Raw genomic sequence first — 17,113 nt, 5'->3', positions numbered from 1 at the left:
GGCACTGAGAGCACCAGTTTGTAGAAACTAAAACGTCCCCAAAACTTGGATTAATTCCAGTGTATTTTAAACTGTAAAACATAATAAGTAGTAATAATAATAATAATACTAGGGCATTGCACCACGTTAACCATTATGGATGTAACGAGAAGTTGAGCAAAACTACACTGTTTATTGGCTAACTAAAAAGATTACAATATGCAAGCTTTTGAGGTAACCAGGGTCCTGAGTTGTCTTGAAAGTTTGCATATTGTAATCTTTTTAGTTAGCCAATAAAAGGAGTTATTTTGCTTGACTTCACATAATAAGTAAAAAAGTTAAAACATGAAATACAGAAAATGTCTAAATTATGAAAACTAGTACTTACCCATCTAAGTTATCTGCTGCTGGAAGCTTTAAATTGCTTTGGGTGTTCCCACTTACACTAACCCATAAACATCATATAAAGGCAGAAAACTGTGAGGGCCAGCTTCATAGGGGCCTGAGAGGTGAAGCAGACCTTTGCAGATCACGTTATAGTGAGCCCATTAGATTTTCTCTGGTAAGGTTTAGAGTCATCACTCGCTACAGTTACTACATACAAATGAGGCACGGAAGCACACTTTTGTTTTTTTTTTTTTATCAAAGTTGATTCCTGACAATTTCTTTTGAAAATATTTGCATACATAGGTTGTTAGAATTACATGATTGTAGATTTTGAATGTATTGTACATAAATGTATGTGTTTTAAACTAGATAAAACAGCTACAGAATAAAAAAAAAATCATATATGGGACTTACCAAATCAGAAAACATCATATATATTCTATTTATGATATTGTTTTCAGTAAGCAACAGTAGTAACAATAAACATTAAAGTGACTAAGCAAAGAGCAATGGCAACCGCAGTGCTAACATTTGTGAAGGATACTGGGGCATCAGCATGCCCCAAACAGAAACACACAAAGAGTCCCAGGTTCAAATAATGGAAGGTTAATTCACTTCACCTCCACCAAGTATCACAAGCACAAAATAAACAAGTTTTCTCTCTCTCCTTAATTCTCTCACCACCACACTACCCTCCTATAGTCAAGTGTTGCTTCTCTAACTCCCAGCTCCGACTCAACTGGATAAGGGAGTGTGGACCCTTTTATTACAGACCCAATGGAACCACATTCAAGTCACATGGAAGTCCATTGTAACAAGGAGCTTGTCTCCCTGCAGCTCCCTCTCGCAGCATCCACTGACCCCAGAAGGGCTGCCCTGCTGAACTACATTTCCCGGCATGCCCTGCTGACTTCCCACTGGGCACGGATATCCGGGGCTGCTGCCATCTAGTGTGCTGGGGGAGAAAAAAGCCCCCAGCAGCATCTTTCCTAGTCAATGGACTGTCTGTCCATTTCTTCCAGTCCTTCCTCCTGAGTCGGATCCCTTTCTCCTCCCCAGCTGGGATGCCCAACTGCCTGTTAAGAGCCTCCTGTAAGGAAGGTAAGGAACCATCCCCTCTTCTGACCGGGATGTCCGTCCAGCCCCTGTGGCATCTACATAGTGTATAAAGAAAGTTTAAGGAACCCAATAGTGAAGAGGCATTTACTGCAGTAATGGCACTTCTTGCTCTGCACAAAGCCCAACAAAAAAGGAATTGCCTATAGATTTTAATACTATTCAGTGACAATATATATACTATATTTTACAGTTATAGTTTATTTTTATTGTTTATATAAATGTAAAATCTGTTTTAAAAGCCTGACACTACATCTCTCAACAGGGTATAATTAATACATGTTAAAAATTAAATGGAAAAAGGAAGTATGCGTTTACTGTATTTTCAAGCTGCTTACACTTGAAAATAAAACATGCACTCTAGGCTATATATTTTGATGAGGATTTGTTTGTGACACTCTAAAATCTGAATTTTTTTCTTCACTATTGTACTTTCCCTTTTTTCATGTTGAACAACAACAGAGTGTATGTGCAGAGGGGTAGTTTAACAGGAATTTTTTGATATGTACAGTATGGGGCAAATATACTTGCAGTTATTATCTGTGGTCGCTGCATTTTATTATACCTTAACAGGGAATACAGCCAAATTTGATTGTGTGTACTAATTTGATAAATCAAGTCAAAGGTTTCCATACAGCTTTGTTTTATACTCAGGTTTACACACATACATTATAACTTTAAAGGACATATTAGATAGTTTTCTAAACCATCCTGAGGCAGATTACGACCACATAGCATTTTGCTGTCTTGTTTGTGAAGTCTCAGGTAATTTTTTCTGCTTTACTATTCTCTGTCTTTCTCATTCTTTAATTATTTTTCTGACTTTCCAGTGCACTGATGTGTTATATGCAATACTGTCAACAAGACTAGAGAAAAATAAAGTGATTAACAAGCTGAGATCTCTTAATGCAGGATTTCACCATGACACTTTACCTGAGGCATTACTGGAAAGATGAGCGCTTGTCCTTTCCAAGCACCACTAACAAAAGCATGACCTTTGATGGAAGGCTTGTCAAGAAGATCTGGGTCCCTGATGTCTTTTTTGTCCATTCTAAGAGGTCCTTTATCCATGACACCACAACTGATAACATAATGCTACGAGTGTTCCCAGATGGCCATGTTCTCTATAGCCTGAGGTAATTTTTTTTTGTTTTGCTGCAAATCATGTCATTGCGTGAGTTCTTTTATCAAATTATGACACATAAAAGCCAGTTTACTACATTGCTTTATTGAATGCCTTTTCAATTCAGTGTGTAACTTGCAAAAGTTTAATGTCATGGAACTATTTTCATATTTCTAAAGAGAACGTGGGAAGGACAGAGATTGCAGACCTTCACTTGCAGAACCACAGCTGTAGTAGTTATTATCATACAATAATTTCTGAGCTTCATGAGATAGTAAACAGGGAACTATTATCATTATTGTGGTATGTAAAGCACTATATTTTACATAATTTGTTCTGATTGCATTGACATGAAGGACTCTTCAAAAGTTTCTATATAAATACACTCTAATCAGTTGTTGAGATACATTAAATAATTCCTTTAACAAAGACCGCTAATCCATTTTAGGCAATTCCAAATCTTTGCCAGTTACTATTTTGATGCATATGTAAGTATATAACTTGTAAACGATGTGATGAAGACATTTAGGAACCTTTTTGTTCAGCATTTTCACAATCAAGCATAGTTTGATTATGTTCTCTTTCAGTGTAAATCAGATTCAACAATCACCATTACAAAGGCTAATCTTCTTTATTTATAAGTGTCATTGTAATACAATTGACTAGCAGCCAGATTGCTTATTTCTTCTGTTACTGGTGGCTGTCTTAACTGACTAACATTTTTATTTTTGTGTGTCTTTGCTGTTATCTGTTTCTCTAAAATGGCTAAACTCATTACTCTCTTCAGATTGGCAAATGACACTTTTGCTATACACTCTTGATATACTTAATATATAATTAGATTACCTGTCCATAATTGTTGACCTCCCGGATACTGTGAAATATTTAAATGATTGCCGTAGAGCTTGTATTATTTGAGGTGACTGCAGTGAGATATTGCTCTTCGATGTCACGCTTAAAGAAATGTTAATATTTATACTCCTAGTTCTCATGACACATACTTATGGTGCATGAAGCATTGAAAATAGTCATCTTTCTAATAAAATTGATCTTCAAAGTCCTATACAGTCTATGGAACTTTCATTCATCAAGTGAACTTTTAGTCTCTTACTTTCAGCTCAGTGGGCTCTGGCAAATTTCTTTATTTTAATTCTAAATCAGAGCTGACATCTGTAGACTTGTGGTAGTTCATATACTTGCTGTATCCCTCTTTCCATTCCTCAAAAATCTTCTTTAACAGGATGGTAACCTGCAATTACAATTCCAGCAATGCCTTCAAAGAAGGATTACCTCATTATTTATTACTAATTTATTCTTAACCAAATAATTCTATTTATAATTACTTTGTCAATGATTAACAAAGCCAGCAGCTCTAGTGTCATGGTACCTCAGCATTAAAGCAAGCATCTGCCTGCTCTGATATTAACTCTGCATAAAGAACACCAGTGTAACTGTTCCATATCAAATCTTACAAATAGCCACTATACAGGCTGAAAGTAAAATAGCCATATTTGGTTTACTAATGAAGTTAACCATATATGTACCAGTGACATAGTGTATTAGTAAGCAAAGTTCCAGCAAAATGTTCTACAGACATTTTTTCTCCTTAATGTGCAGGGTTACCGTGACTGCCATGTGTAATATGGACTTCAGCCGCTTTCCGCTCGACTCCCAGACCTGTTCTTTGGAGTTAGAAAGCTGTAAGTACAGTAGTTGTATTTTTCCTATACGTTGTATTATTCTTTTTTCAATAAAAAATCTGCATAATTTCATAATACCAATGAAATTGTTAAGTTACTTTTATGTATTTAATGAGATGTTTTTAAAAGAATGACTTTTTGTTGTTTCCTTCAAAACTTAAAAGAATTAAAAAGTTTTTTTTCTGTTATTTTATAGTTTCTTGAACTCTCTTCAAATTTAACATGGTCATAATAAGGTCTAGGCTCACTGTGGCTTTTATAATGTTTTATTTCAAATATTATATGCTGTTTATATATATGTGGGTGGGTGGTGTGTGTGGATGTGTGTGTATGTGTTAGCAGATATCTTTATCCAGGGAAGCTTTAAAATGTCAGGAAACATTTCACCATTTGAAACATCAAAAACCAAAACTAGTTAGTATTGTTTAGGAATACGACAATACTAATAAACATGCATTGAAAAAGAGAATCAGGGGTAGGTTACAATTCAAGTTCACATTCATTTTTCAAATTTACTGTAATGAAATTCCTACTTCCACAAGCCCAGGGGTATTTAATTAAAATTCCAGGAGGTCCACACTCGCAAATTTCCTTTACAGCAGAGCTCTGAACAATCAGTATATCTAACAATCTTAAAAATGAATGCCAAAACCTATATACAGTACTTGTTATCAGACTATTACACACCATGTGAAAGTTGCTATAGTTCTGCATTTTTAATGTGAACACTTGTTATTTTTCCAAGATTACTTTCGTGAAAATTAAATGAGAAGAAAGTAACAAGAAATACTGTAAATAGTTTTTTTCAGAATGCTTAGAATTGTAGTATCCTGATTAATACTGAGTATGTTGAAAGCAGAGCTAAGGCACAATACTGATGGCATGACAGATTTGATATCTCAAAAACAATGAGTGCTTATTAAAAAGTAAACAAAAATAACACTGAATTACCTTACTTAGCCTATAAATCCCTCTGAAGTCTTCTCCCTTTTGTCTTTCTGCTATTTATCTCATTCAGAGAGAAAAATAAGCTTTAGTTTTTCAGGCAAATATTTTAAATCTTGTCAAGAATGGAGACGGTGGAACTCTCAAAACATGTGTAAGATGATCACTGGTGTTGATGATATTCAATATAGCCCCACAAATATATGTGGATCCAAATATATTCAAATATATTCAAGATGTGTACTGACACTTTGGCTAGAGCAGGAAAATCATTATATGCCACTGTTAGTATGCAGAAATAGGCTGGTAATAAAACTAAAATCCGTTCTGTTAATGCCATATTGACTTGTAAAATAGTCACGTCCATCAAAAAAGACCCCACATACATACTCTTGAAGGTCTCTTTAGTCTCCCCAGAAAATTCCACAACATCTTTGATGGTCAGGTCAGGTTGGGGAGCATGCACTGGTATAGCACGTTGCTGTCCCCACCAGACAATGAAACAGCATGGGATCCTGTTTGGGAACCCCCCAGGCAGACACATGGTCCAGTCGCACCCTCCATATATGACCTTCTATCTGCCACAGCCAGGTGTTACGTGGCCGTCCCTTTGGCCTGGTCCAGCCATTCAGGTCCTTAACAATGAGGATACTGCAAGCCAGAATCACCCTCGGGGAATCATGCCACATGGCTGTAGTGCTGTAACTGACGTTCCCTCAGGTAATGTGCCTCATTCAGGACTCCATGAGCAACCGCTCATTTGACACAAAGTCAAACCAGTGACACCCAAGCATTCTCCAAAGAGTCACAGTACCAAAGGAGTCCAGTCTTCGTCTCAGGTCACTGGATAACATCCATGTCTCGCAACCATATAGCAAAACAGGAAGCACCAGGACTCTAAAGGCTTGGACCTTCGTCCCTTTGCTAAGTTATGGGGAGTGCCATACATGACTTTTCAGCAACCTCATGACTTCCCATGCTCTCCCAGTCCATCTACTGATTTCACAAGAAGAGTCACCACAGACATGAATGTTGCTGTTGAGATAAGCAAACCTCTCCTCTGCTTATGGCTGTGCCCAAGAGGTCATTAAAGGCCTGGATCTTGGTTTTTATCCAGGACACTTACAAGCCCAGACACTCAGACTCCTCGTTCAGTCTCTTGAGAGCCACAATCAGAGCCTCTATTGACTTTGCGAAGATCACAGCATTATCAGCAAAGTCAAAATCAGTGAATCTTTTTTTACCAACAGATGCCCTACAGCTGCTGGACCCCACGACCCTGCATTGAAAAGAGTGGATGAAAGAACATACCCCTGACAAACCCTAGAACCTCATCTTTAAAAAATGCAGAGGTTCTGCCTCCACTCTGCACAGCACTCACAGTACCAGTGTACAGGCCAGCCATGACATCCAGTAATTCTGGGGGGATCCCGCAAAGTCTCAGGATGTCCCTTAGGGCAGCTTGATCAACCGAGATTGGGTATTTCACAGCTAATTGGAGGATTAGCCTCAAGAACTGTGAACCCAGAGATATCCAACGTCCTACCTGGAGGACCAGCTTTAAACAGCTGCTCAAAGTAGCCAGCCCAGCGGGTCACAATTGCAGCATCATCCGTAAGGACTGTTCCATCACCCGCCTTGACTGAGACTCTCCTTAATGCTTTGATTCCTCTGTAAGCAGGACGTGGGACACTAGGCCATAGAAAGTGTGCCACTTGCTCACAGATTCCTCTAACAAATGTGTCCTTATCTGCCCTGAGAGCCCTTGCAGCCATCTTTCTCAATTCCTGGTACAAACTGGAGCTGCAATCCAGCCATGTGCTGCGACTCCTCTCGATGATATCCAGGGTGTACTGTGAGATGAAACACCTACTCCTGGGAATACCAGCACACCACCAACACCATGATGAGGAATGGATCCTGAATAAACAGGAGAACCTGTTGTCTAAGAGTGAAGCCTTCAAAACAATCCTGGAAATTTTCAGTTATCTTCTTTATGACATTATTTGCCTTTGCATCAACTTTTTTGGAAGTTCTCTCAGCAAGCTGTGCTGATAAGATGATGATACCTTGATAAGATGCCCTGATATTTTACACTGATAAGAGATAAAATCAAGATGGCCCTAATTCACCTGTGACACAGGTCACCTTGCCCATCTTATTACAGCAGGAGCCCCATCTGTTGTGATTGAAACCTATTATTATATAACCTATATTATTAGTTCTTTCCTTCTCAGCATGTATTTTAGGGCAATTTATATGTTCTCTCCGCCTGTGTGTGTTTCAGGTTCTGTCATTCTTCATAGATCCTCACAAAATTACTTTTGTTTCTTAGTGGGGAAGTCTCACATATACCAGAAGCTGGACATTATCAGTTGACTCCTCAATAGCTAAGGGAAGGCATTGTGCACTGTGAATGGCTGTATCAAGTTGTAATTTCCATCATCTCATTGCTGTTTGAGCTGACAGTGGACTGTGCCCGATTTTTGTTCTTTGAGCTCATCTATTTGGTTACCTTCTTTGAACATCTGTACAACTGTATTTGTATACTCCATAATCATTCGCCCGTCACTGAATGGCTTTTGTGTTGTCCCAAAGTCCACACTTTCCTAAGTAAACACTCATTTGCATGATGTTAGGATGTAAAAGAATTGTTGCTCCAAGTGTAGTGTCAAAACTATGCTTTTTAAAATATCTTGTTTCTGACTTTCAAAAATGCCTTGTGGTTCGTGTAAATTTTTTTTGGGTCTGGTCACTGACCGGAGTCTGCAAATTGATGACAAAGGAACTAGCATGATTACACAAATATTGCAAATCCCATATCCATGTTGTTTTAGGAAGGAAAAAAAGCAAAAATTAGAACATGTTTGTAAGATTCAGGCATTTTAAAAGTAAACCACGGGTGGATTTCTCTTTGCTGATTCCCTACCTCCATGGCATCCTTTCATCTCCAGGGGCTTAGATTTAGTCATTGCCCAGATGTGAATTACTTTATCTGTTCTCTACACAACTAGACAATAATAATTGGAAAAAGTCACACTATTGTCACATTCTTTCACTATGTGGAAGTTTATTTAATTATTTCACAAAGATTTTGGCCACTGATGCCTGTATGAAAATGCACGTTTGTGCTTTGGTAGTCTAGCAAGAGAAATATTGCAATTAAGTGACAAGGAAAGTACCAATGGTATAGGCATATATTTAATTTAAACTGAAATTTACTAAGTTTAGTACATATGTTTTTACATAGGCAGAGTGGCTGAACAGAGCTTATCACTCCTACCTCACAATGCTAGGGTTTGCATGGAGTTTGCACATTGTTGCTGTGTATTTACAGATTGATTGGTATCAGTGAGTGTCAGAGAATAAACTCACTCAGAAATGTCCCCAGTTCTTTTATTACCATATCCTCAGCAAGAGCAATTCATCATATGTTAAAAAAATTCAATAATTGTTTTGCGAGGCTTAAATCTATTCCATTGTGGTTGTGCTCTATTGCACACTCTGCCTTTTTCATTTTCTGAGTTTTTTATTGTGCTTATCAGAAATACAATGTGCAGGTGGTTTGGCTCTTTCAAAACTCTAAAGATTTTATTAAAAATGCAATGCAGTATGATCAGTTCAGATTTATTGCTATATGTTTAAAGTACAATTAAACTCTTACATGCGCTGTTCACCACCTTCGCTGCAGTTGCCGTGGATCTTGCTCTGCAGGCTATGTAAAATAGCACATAGTAGGTGAAAAGCAGACACCATCTACAAAAAATAACTATATGATTTAAACATACCTTAACTAGAAAAATATCAAGCTTATCCTTTACAGAAACAAGAGAATTGAGTCTGACATATTTGATGAGCATGGCAGAATGCTGCTAGGATGTGTCTAAAAATACAGCATAAGCAAGTTACTTAAGTGTTCTGTCAACATGGCAACTATAAGGAATGGTAGGCAACACTACTGCTCATTTAATCAATTGCTACCTCTTTTTTCATAATAGTTACAATAATGAGGTTAATCAAATTTACTCATAAGAGAATAGAATTCTTAGATTTTAAAATATTGTAAACTACAACTGCAAACATTTTTCATTTAAGTATATGAAGTAAATTCTTTTTCTAACTATTTCGAAAATGCATTCTGCAAATATTGGACTTCACAAAATGATTCAAACTTTTTCTTGGTCATCACTACAAAACATGGGGTAAGTAACAGATAAAAAAATATATTATTTTTGGGTGGAATATTTCTTTAACCAACCTCTTTGAACTTCTTGCTGAATATTGCCAGATACATCAGCAGGAGAAGCTACTGTAAATAGTTTTAGGTATTGTTTCAGTTCCTGAGAAATTTCAGCATAATTTGGTTCAATAATTTGGCAGATTTTTAATTTGTATGTAAAACTTTGAGAAGAGTAGCTCTTTCAACTTTTAACATTGCAACTATTTTATCATCTGCTCATCCTATATGCTACTCCAAAGGGAAGTTGGGGCCAAAACTTCAAAACATCTCACAGTCTGGCAAAATGGCTCAAAACCACTTTATCTTTGCTCAAAACCAAACACTGCTGAGCATTCCTTATCCACTACATGAAAATGTTGCCAGTCAAAAATGTTCATGGCATTAGAGAAAAATGTTTTTTTGTGGAAATCGTCATTTGCCTGTTGAGCTTGGGAAGTCTATTGCACCAAAATAGTAAAGAAAAATATATACTTCAGCAATAATGTTTGTTTATAACTAAAGAAAACTGCATACTGTAAGCAATATATAATGTTTGCACTCCTAAAAATGTTGTAGTAATATAAAATCCAAAGAACAAAGACAAAGAAATCCAAACGAAAGGAATATCACAGTAAAATGTTGTACAACAGTGAAGCGTTACCATGTCAGAGTTAAGGAAGAATATTCATTTTGCTGTGGGTTGTACACAGCCAGTGGATTTCATCTACATCACTGGCAATGTTCTCCCTTGCAAGGCAATAATTCTCTGGTGTGCCAAATCCAACCTTGTTATGACTCCACACCTACAATAGGTCACCAAAGACCAAGTCCATTGCCTGAAGGAGATATTCTAGGCATGCTCATGTACACATATTTATAAAGTGATTCTGATTAATAGATGTTGAATTATGTAGAAATATGTGTTCTTCATGTTTTAAAAATCTGAATTTTTTTCGGTGTGAGCATAGTTTCATACTCAGGTCCACACAAGTTTTAAAAATGAGGTCCCTGTTCTTTCCTCTAAACGTCCTGATTATGGAGGCGACTGAGAATTTACTCAAACTGGGTTACACTCTTTATCGTGTTTCCTTCATTGTCATTCCATGAATAAGAACATGATCTATGACTGTTGCTTGTATTTCATCTAAAATGATTTCTTTTTTTGTTCCTCTTCTTCCTTGTCCACTACCTGTTATACACATTCTTACTCTGGCTCTCTGAAGGTTGATATCTGTTCCTGTTCTCAAAACTTGACTCACATATGGTGCTTTCACTCTCATCTGGCTTATATTTGCTATCCTTATCATACACTGACTTCTTCACATATTTAGAAATATGTGAACAATTTTGAATCATATCTTGTGCTAGTTGTGTTTAACCTTTGTGGTCTTGTTTTCAATAGTGCAAAATGACTGCAAACATAAGGAGAAATGTGTTTACACTTTTGCAAAAAAAAAGTGAATGTGCTACACAAATTGTGTCTAACTAGGTGAGCATTGTTTAAGGTTTGGCCAAAAGAGTGATTGATTTGATAGCTGAGATTTGGCCTGTAACATTTTTGTTCTACGAATCAGGTTTAGAGTGTAAGCATTTCAGAAACACTGTAACAGAGATCTATCCATCCATCCATCCATTATCCAACCTGCTATATCCTAACTACAGGATCACTGGGGTCTGCTGGAGCCAATCCCAGCTAACACAGGGCTCAAGGCAGGAAACAAACCCCGGGCAGGGCGCCAGTCCACCGCAGGGCGCACACAGACACACCCAGCGGACAATTTAGAATCGCCAATGCACCTAACCTGCATGTCTTGGGACTGTGGGAGGAAACCAGGGCACCTGGAGGAAACCCACACAGACACAGGGAAAACATGCAAACTCCACACAGGGAGGACCCAGGAAGTGAACCCAGGTCTCCTAACTGCGAGGCAGCAGTGCTACCACTGTGCCACAATGCCACCCACAAATGAGAATATTCAGGGATAAATTTGTTACTCGAAATCAGTGAATTATGATGTAATGCTGACCTTTAGCCTTGTTTCATAATTTAAAATAACAAAATATTGATTAGATCCAGATGTGGTATTATGTTGCCCCACTTTATTTTTGCCCACATAATGTAATGTTTCACAAAAATGTAATACATTTCATTTGCTTTTTGTCTTTATTGAATGAAAAATCAACAGCAACCTTGCAGTTTCCTGAACAAAATGATAGCTACAAAAATTCCCATAACATGAACTCTGCATTAGTCATGCATTAGCAACGTACTTCACATGACACCATTGGAACCAGAAAGCAACTAGGAAATATTACATATAAACAGGATCAAAACTCCAAAGTAACAGGGAAAATTAAAAAATGCATTAGGAAATATTTTATACTAACTATAAAAGTTACAGTCAGTCTAAAAGTAAGAGTAATAATCAGGAGAAAAAAACAAGTCAAAGAGCAAAGCATTGGTCAAAACCGAAAGTGAAAAAGAGAGAAATGCCAAAGCCAAATACATAAACCAAAAATCATAATCAAGAGGCAGAGCTTGGTTTCAAAATACCAGTAATCAAATTTCAAAGAAAGTAGTATACTAAGTTTGGTCCAGTCTCAGATATAAGTGAATCTTATAGAGTGATGTTTATACCAGCACATTGATAATGTCAAAAGTGGTGCGGTCCTGGGGCCTCATGTATTACACCGTGCGTAAGTACAAAAGCGGAAATGTTCGTACGCACAAAAAAATCCAGATGCATAAATCTGTGCGAACGCCAACTTCCACGTTGTTCTGCTCCATAAATCCCAGTCAGCGTGAAAAGTAACACATGTGCATGCGCCTGCTGTCCTGCCCCAGCTCCTCCCAGAATTATGCCTCTTTGAATATGCAAATCAATATAAATAGCCCTTAAGCTCAGCCTTCTGTGAAAAGACAATGGCAAAAGCACAAGGGAAAATAGAAGAATTTCAGTGAATACCAAGTGGAGGCAAGGAAAAACTTACTATTTGTTGGTTTAAACAGTGGTATAAACAACAAAAGGAAGTTGATCGAGTGACATAGCGTGTTGGAGAAACTCGAAAGCTCAAGTTCACAAAGTCGCACAATGCCTGAAATAAAAAAGAAGTTGTCAGATATCAAAGTCGCCGTGAAAAGGTCATATGAAAGCTTATTAGGGTACAGAGAAAAAAAAGGCACACAGTGGGAAAAAAGCATGAAATGTCAACTTTAATCTTGAAATATCCACTTTAATCACGTAGTTTATTTTGTCATTAAAGTAGAACATCATAAACTTCATCTTAAAATCATTTAATTTACGAGTTTCTCAAATGCCATCATAACTGAAGTAGCACGTTAAATGCTTTGTTTTGTATTTGATCTTCTATGTGCTCTATGTGTGTGAATTACTACATGCTTCCGGGCTTTCTCTTCCTCCAACAGGACACAGGATCCATTACATCCGTAATATTACAGCTCTCTGAATAATTAAAATACTGAGATATCATTTTCATGGTGATAGGAGTTAAAGCATGTTATTAAACATGGGAACACGGTGGCGCAGTGATTGTTCATGTCTCACGCAAGATGCTTGCTGCACCATGTGCAACCTTCGATGAAATAATTTATTGTAGCAGTACAGTCTCTTTCAAACGTACTAACCCCCAATTCCTGTCCTTACTTTTCTTTCTCCAAATACCCAATCGCCATACAATCAGCTCTGTAATAGACGTTAAGCCATCTGTAAGCTTAGAACGCATATTCTTCAAAACTTTTAAGGAACATTGAAATATCTTTGTAGTACATATTTAATTATTCTATCCATCTGTCCATCCAGTGTCATGCTAGCACCAGCAAGAATACAGCGCGAGGCAGGAACAATCCGTGAACGGAGCGCCAGCTCCTTACTTGCGCTGCGGCACTGTGTCCTAACATGTTTAATTATTAACAATATAGAATTGTTTAAATGAAGTTAGTTTTATTTGTATAATATAATAAACATATTTTGCTGCATTTCATCTTAAAAATGATATCATCATCATATGTAAATACACGCTTTATAAAGTGGCTCGGGTTGTGCAATATTATAACTGTAGTACAAGTTTATAGTGAGATAATTGTACTAATAAGTACAAACAGTCCAACAAGGAGCACTTGATGGACTGATTGAGTGCGTTTATAGTTCTTGGGATGAAACTGTTTCTGAACCGCGAGGTCCGTACAGGAAAGGCTTTGAAGAGTTTGCTGTGTGAGAGCAGTTCAATAGACAGCATGGCTGAGGCAGCGTGTGCTTGATGCTGTATACAGATAATTCTCTGCTGTAGACCTGTGATTCCCAACTCAGATGTAGCGATATAAATACTCTGAGTGGTGCAGTGAGAGTAATATGGAAAAAGATGATCCGCTGTGGCAACCCCTAACGGGAGCAGCTGAAAGAAGAAAAAGAAGGTGCAGTGAGAGTAACAATGCTAAAGCAGCTATGGTATTTGAAATACTTTGGCTATTCCCTGGACGATTATATTGTTACAGGTTAATTACAATCAGATTACTTAAACTAATAAACAATATGCATTTAGTTTCATCCATCCATCCATCCATTTTCCAACCTGCTGAATCCGAACACAGGGTCACGGGGGTCTGCTGGAGCCAATCCCAGCCAGCACAGGGCACAAGGCAGGAACCAATCCCAGGCAACAACAACAACAACAATATTTATTTATATAGCACATTTTCATACAAAAAGTAGCTCAAAGTGCTTTACATAATGAAGAAAAGAAAAATAATAGACAAATAAGAAATTAAATTAAGACAACATTAGTTAACATAGAAAGGAGTAAGGTCCGATGGCTAGGGTGGACAGAAAAAAACAAAAAAAAACTCCAGAAGGCTGGAGAAAAAAATAAAATCTGTAGGGGTTCCAGGCCACGAGACCGCCCAGTCCCCTCTGGGCATTCTACCTAACATAAATGAAATAGTCCTCTTTGTAGTTCGGGTTTTCACAGAGTCACTTGATGCTGGTGGTCATACAGACTTCTGGCTTTTAATCCATCCATCATTGTTGGATCATCATGGTGCTTTGGGTAGATGGTGGTGGCGCACGCCACCACCAACAGGACACCGGAAAAGGAAACAGAAGAGAGAGTAGGGGTTAGTACAGATTTTGAATGAATAGTTATTATAATGAATTGGATATACAGAGTATCAGGATTAAATTACAGTGAAGTTATGAGAAGGCCATGTTAAAGTAATGTGTTTTCAGTAGTTTTTTAAAGTGCTCCACTGTATTAGCCTGGCGAATTCCTACTGGCAGGCTATTCCAGATTTTAGGTGCATAACAGCAGTAGGCCACCTCACCACTTCTTTTAAGTTTTGCTCTTGGAATTCTAAGGAGACACTCAGTTGAGGATCTGAGGTTACGATTTGGAATATAAGGTGTCAGACATTCCGATATATAAGACGGGGCGAGATTATTTAAAGCTTTATAAACCATAAGCAGAATTTTAAAGTCAATTCTGAATGACACAGGTAACCAGTGTAGTGACATCAAAACTGAAGAAATGTGTTCGGATTTTCTTTTCCTGGTAAGGATTCTAGCAGCTGCATTCTGCACTAATTGCAAACGATTGATGTCTTTTTTGGGTAGTCCTGAGAGGAGTGCATTACAGTAATCTAGCCGACTGAAAACAAACGCATGAACTAATTTCTCTGCATCTTTCGATGATATAAGAGGTCTAACTTTTGCTATGTTTCTTAGGTGAAAAAATGCTGTCCTAGTTGGCAGGGTGCCAACCCACCGCAGGACACACACAAACACACCCACACACCAAGCACACACTAGGGCCAATTTAGAATTGCCAGTCCACCTAACCTGCATGTCTTTGGACTGTGGGAGGAAACTGGAGCGCCCGGAGGAAACCCACGCAGACATGGGGAGAACATGCAAACTCCACGCAGGGATGACCCAGGAAGCAAACCCAGGTCCCCAGGTCTTCCAACTGCGAGGCAGCAGTGCTACCCACCGTGCCGCCCCATTTAGTTTCAGTGTATATATAATAAAGCCCGTTGGTTCCGGGTTGGGGTGAATCTAAAAAAGAAAGGGTAACTACACAGGAACAGTAGCACTGCTTTGATGCTGGGTGCCGCCAGTTTGCAAAACCGAGCGGAGAACTTGCGTATGCCAGGGTTGGAGCTACCATGAAAATGTGTGTGGCTTTACGCCAAGTTTTGGTTTTATATATCGCGATTTTAGCGTGGAAATTTTCATACGCAACATTCTTGTGTGTACGCACCATTTATACATGAGGCCCCTGGTACTTCATGGGAAATGCACATGGAAATGGACACTGCTACCCACCGCATAGCAGCACAATCCACAAAACAACAATGACGTTGAAAAAAAGATGGTAAAAAAATATATTACTTCTGAACTGAAGCGCAAAGCATGATTTCTGATTTCAGAATTTGAATCCTCGGGTGTTAAAACCCACAAAATTTTGCCAAGATTACTATTCCAGGGATATCCATGAAAAAATAAAAAGAACCTCAATGCATAACAGACAAATATAACAGATCTTCTTATTCTTCTTATTTTGGCTACTCCCATTAGGGGTTGCCACAGCGGATCATCTTCTTCCATATTTTTCTGTCCTCTGCATCTTTCTCTGTTATGTCCATCACCTGCATGTCCTCTCTCACCACATCCATAAACGTTCACTTTGGCCTTCCTCTTTTTCTCTTGCCTGGCAGCTCTATCCTTAGCATCCTTCTCCCAATATACTGAGCCTCTCTCCTCTGCACATGTCCAAACCAACGCAATCTTGCCTCTCTGACTTTGTCTCCCAACCGTCCAACCTGAGCTGATCCTCAAATGTACTCATTTCTAATCCTGTCCATCCTAGTCGTACACCCAGTGCAAATCTTAGCATCTTTAACTCTGCCACCTCCAGCTCTGTCTCTTGCTTTCTGGTCAGTGCCACCGTCTCCAACCCATATAACATAGCTGGTCTCACTACTGTCCTGTAGACCTTCCCTTTCACTCTTGCTGATAAAAACCAGATCTGTTTCTTTTTCTTTTTCTGCCCCCTGGTTTACGCCTGAACTTCAGCTTCTGAAAGCTAAGGGCAAGCAACTTGAAAGGCTGTTTAAAAAATCCAGACTCTTTGTCCACAAAGAGATGTATAAAAATCATCTACTCTATTACAAGGATTGTATAGCCCAAACCAAATCTAATTATTACAATCAGTTAATTACTTGTAATATAGGTAACACCAAGTCTTTGTTTTCTTTACTTAATAATGTTAGACATCCTCCAGACTCTTTACCATCTCACCTTTACTCAACTGCTTACTGTAATTCTCTTATGTCTTTTTTCAATGAGAAAATCCAAAGGATACATCAGCACCTTGGTCCAGATCCTCTCTGTATTCCTTCTGAACTGCACTCGCCTATTCACTCTTTCTCTTCTTTCCAGCTTCCCACTTCCTCTAAAATCTCAGATCTCATCTGCAAATCCAAGTCATCTACTTGTCAGCTAGACCCCCTGCCTACAGTTCTGGTTAAAGCCTGCCTCCCCTCTCTAGTCCCTCTAATTTCTGCCATCATTCACTCTTCTCTTACTACTGGTATTATTCCCTCATCTTTTAAAACTGCTGCTATAACCC

At 38.2% G+C, this 17,113-nt stretch overlaps 1 protein-coding gene across 1 annotated transcript in view; it reads left to right on the top strand.

Annotated features, from left to right (window-relative positions):
* LOC114648483 (gamma-aminobutyric acid receptor subunit rho-2-like) overlaps positions 1-17,113 on the top strand; it is a 105,306-nt gene that overhangs the window by 70,863 nt on the left and 17,330 nt on the right. Inside the window, exons 4-5 of the mRNA XM_028797540.2 lie at positions 2,395-2,618; positions 4,223-4,305. Of these exons, the coding sequence (XP_028653373.1) occupies positions 2,395-2,618; positions 4,223-4,305 (307 nt within the window). The remainder of the gene's footprint in view (positions 1-2,394; positions 2,619-4,222; positions 4,306-17,113) is intronic.

The sequence above is a fragment of the Erpetoichthys calabaricus genome, chromosome 3 (assembly GCF_900747795.2).
Source record: "Erpetoichthys calabaricus chromosome 3, fErpCal1.3, whole genome shotgun sequence".
In the NCBI taxonomy this organism is placed as follows: domain Eukaryota; kingdom Metazoa; phylum Chordata; class Cladistia; order Polypteriformes; family Polypteridae; genus Erpetoichthys; species Erpetoichthys calabaricus.
This window is presented reverse-complemented; position numbering and strand designations above follow the sequence as displayed.